The sequence below is a fragment of the Choloepus didactylus genome, chromosome 21 (assembly GCF_015220235.1).
Source record: "Choloepus didactylus isolate mChoDid1 chromosome 21, mChoDid1.pri, whole genome shotgun sequence".
Taxonomy (NCBI): domain Eukaryota; kingdom Metazoa; phylum Chordata; class Mammalia; order Pilosa; family Megalonychidae; genus Choloepus; species Choloepus didactylus.
In genome coordinates this window covers 40,271,544-40,273,320 of record NC_051327.1, presented here as the reverse complement: position 1 = coordinate 40,273,320, position 1,777 = coordinate 40,271,544, and the positions used below count along the sequence as shown (strand labels likewise).

The 1,777-nt window shown below is 39.7% G+C and overlaps 1 protein-coding gene across 1 annotated transcript; it reads left to right on the top strand.

Annotated features, from left to right (window-relative positions):
* The first annotated feature begins 405 nt into the window (after positions 1–405).
* LOC119517247 (60S ribosomal protein L30-like) lies at positions 406–741 on the top strand. The gene has a single exon (XM_037813809.1). The coding sequence runs from the start codon at positions 406–408 to the stop codon at positions 739–741; it is 336 nt and encodes a 111-aa protein (XP_037669737.1).
* The last annotated feature ends 1,036 nt before the right edge of the window (positions 742–1,777 follow it).

The window sequence follows — 1,777 nt, the reverse complement described above, 5'->3', positions numbered from 1 at the left end:
GTTTTTTCACTTTCTTGAAAATGTCCTTTGCACAAGAGTGTTAAATTTTGATGAAATCCCATTTTATTTTTCTTGTTGCTGTTTGTGCTTTTGGTGGAAAGCCTAAGAAACCATTTCTAATACAAGGTCCTGAAGCTATTTCCCTATGTATTCTTCAGAAGTTTTATAGTTTTAGTTCATATATTTAGGTCCATTTTGGTGTTAAATTTTGTATATGGTATAAGGTAGGGGTTCACTTTCATTCTTTTGCATGTGAATATCCAGTTTGTCCACACCATTTGTTGGAGAGCCTATTCTTTTCCCATTGAGTGGACTTGGCTCCTTTCTCAAAAATAAGTTGGCACCGTTCTTCCTCCCTGGCTATCTTTTGTTTGGGGTCCAGCCTGCGCCTGAGGCAAGAAGATCATGGCCACAAAAAAGCTGCTGGAGTCGATCAAATCTAATCTCCAACTCATTATGAAAAGTGGAAAGTACGTTCTGGGGTACAAGCAGACTCTGAAAACCATCAGGCAAGGCAAAGCGAAACTGTTCATCCTCACCAACAATTGCCCAGCCTTGAGGAAATCTGAAATAGAATACTATGCTGTGTTGGCCAAAACTGGTTTCCATGATTGCAGTGGCAATAATATTGAATTGGGCACAGTGTGTGGAAAACAGTACAGAGTGTGCACATTGGCTATCATTGATCCAGGTGATTCTGATATCATAAGAAGCATGTCAGAACAGAGTAGCAAAAAATAATCACGTAAAATTTTTCTTTAATACAACTGGCCAGAGGATTTAAAAAAAAATCAATTGGCCATAGCTTTTATTATATTTTTAGTATATTTCTGTGCTTCCAATTAGATTCCATTGGCCTATTTCTCTTTCCTTGTGCCAGTACAACACTGTTTTGATTACTGTAGCTTTGTAATAAGTTTTAAAATTGGGAAGTGTGAGTCTCCAACTTTGTTCCCCTTGTTCAAGATGGCTTTGGCTATTTAGGGCCTGTATTAGTTAGGGTTCCCCAGGGAAACAAAATCAATGAGAGGTGTCTCTGATTATCAAATTGTAAAAGTGACTCATGCATCTGTGGGTATGCATGAGTCCAAATTCTGTAGAGCCGTCAACAAACTGTCAACTCCAAGGAAGATGTCTGATGAACTCCTCAGGAAACGAGCCGGCAACTTCGACGAACTCCTCAGGAAATGAACTGGGATCTTCGACGAACGTGTTCAATGAACTCCTCAGGAAACAAACCGGCAACTTCGACAAACTCCTCAGGAAACTCTTCCCTGGGCAGCCAAAGAAGAAGTGAAGGTCCTCTATCTGTCTTGCTTATAAGTCTTCAACTGATTAATTGGATTAAATCCAGCCAATTGCATTCTCTCATTGTGGAAGGCACGCCCTTCGGTGAGTCATCAGTCACAGCTGCAGTCAATTGACTGATGATTTAATAAACCAGCCTGTTGGTTTATTAACCAGCCTCAAACGTCCTCACAGCAATTGTTAGGCCAGTGTTTGACCAGACAGCTGGGTCACCTGGCCAAGTTGACACATGAACCTAACCATCACAGGGCCCCTTACCCTTCCATATGAATTTGATGATTATTTTTTCCATTTCTGTAAAGTGGTCTGTTGGAATTTTGTTTAGAATTGTGTTGAATCTGTATGTTGCTTTGTGTAGAATTGATGTCTTAGCAATATTTAGCCTTCAATCCATGAACATAGACTGTCTCTCCATTTATTTAGGTCTTCTTTGATTTCTTTTAGCAGTGTTTTGAACTTTTCTCTGTAC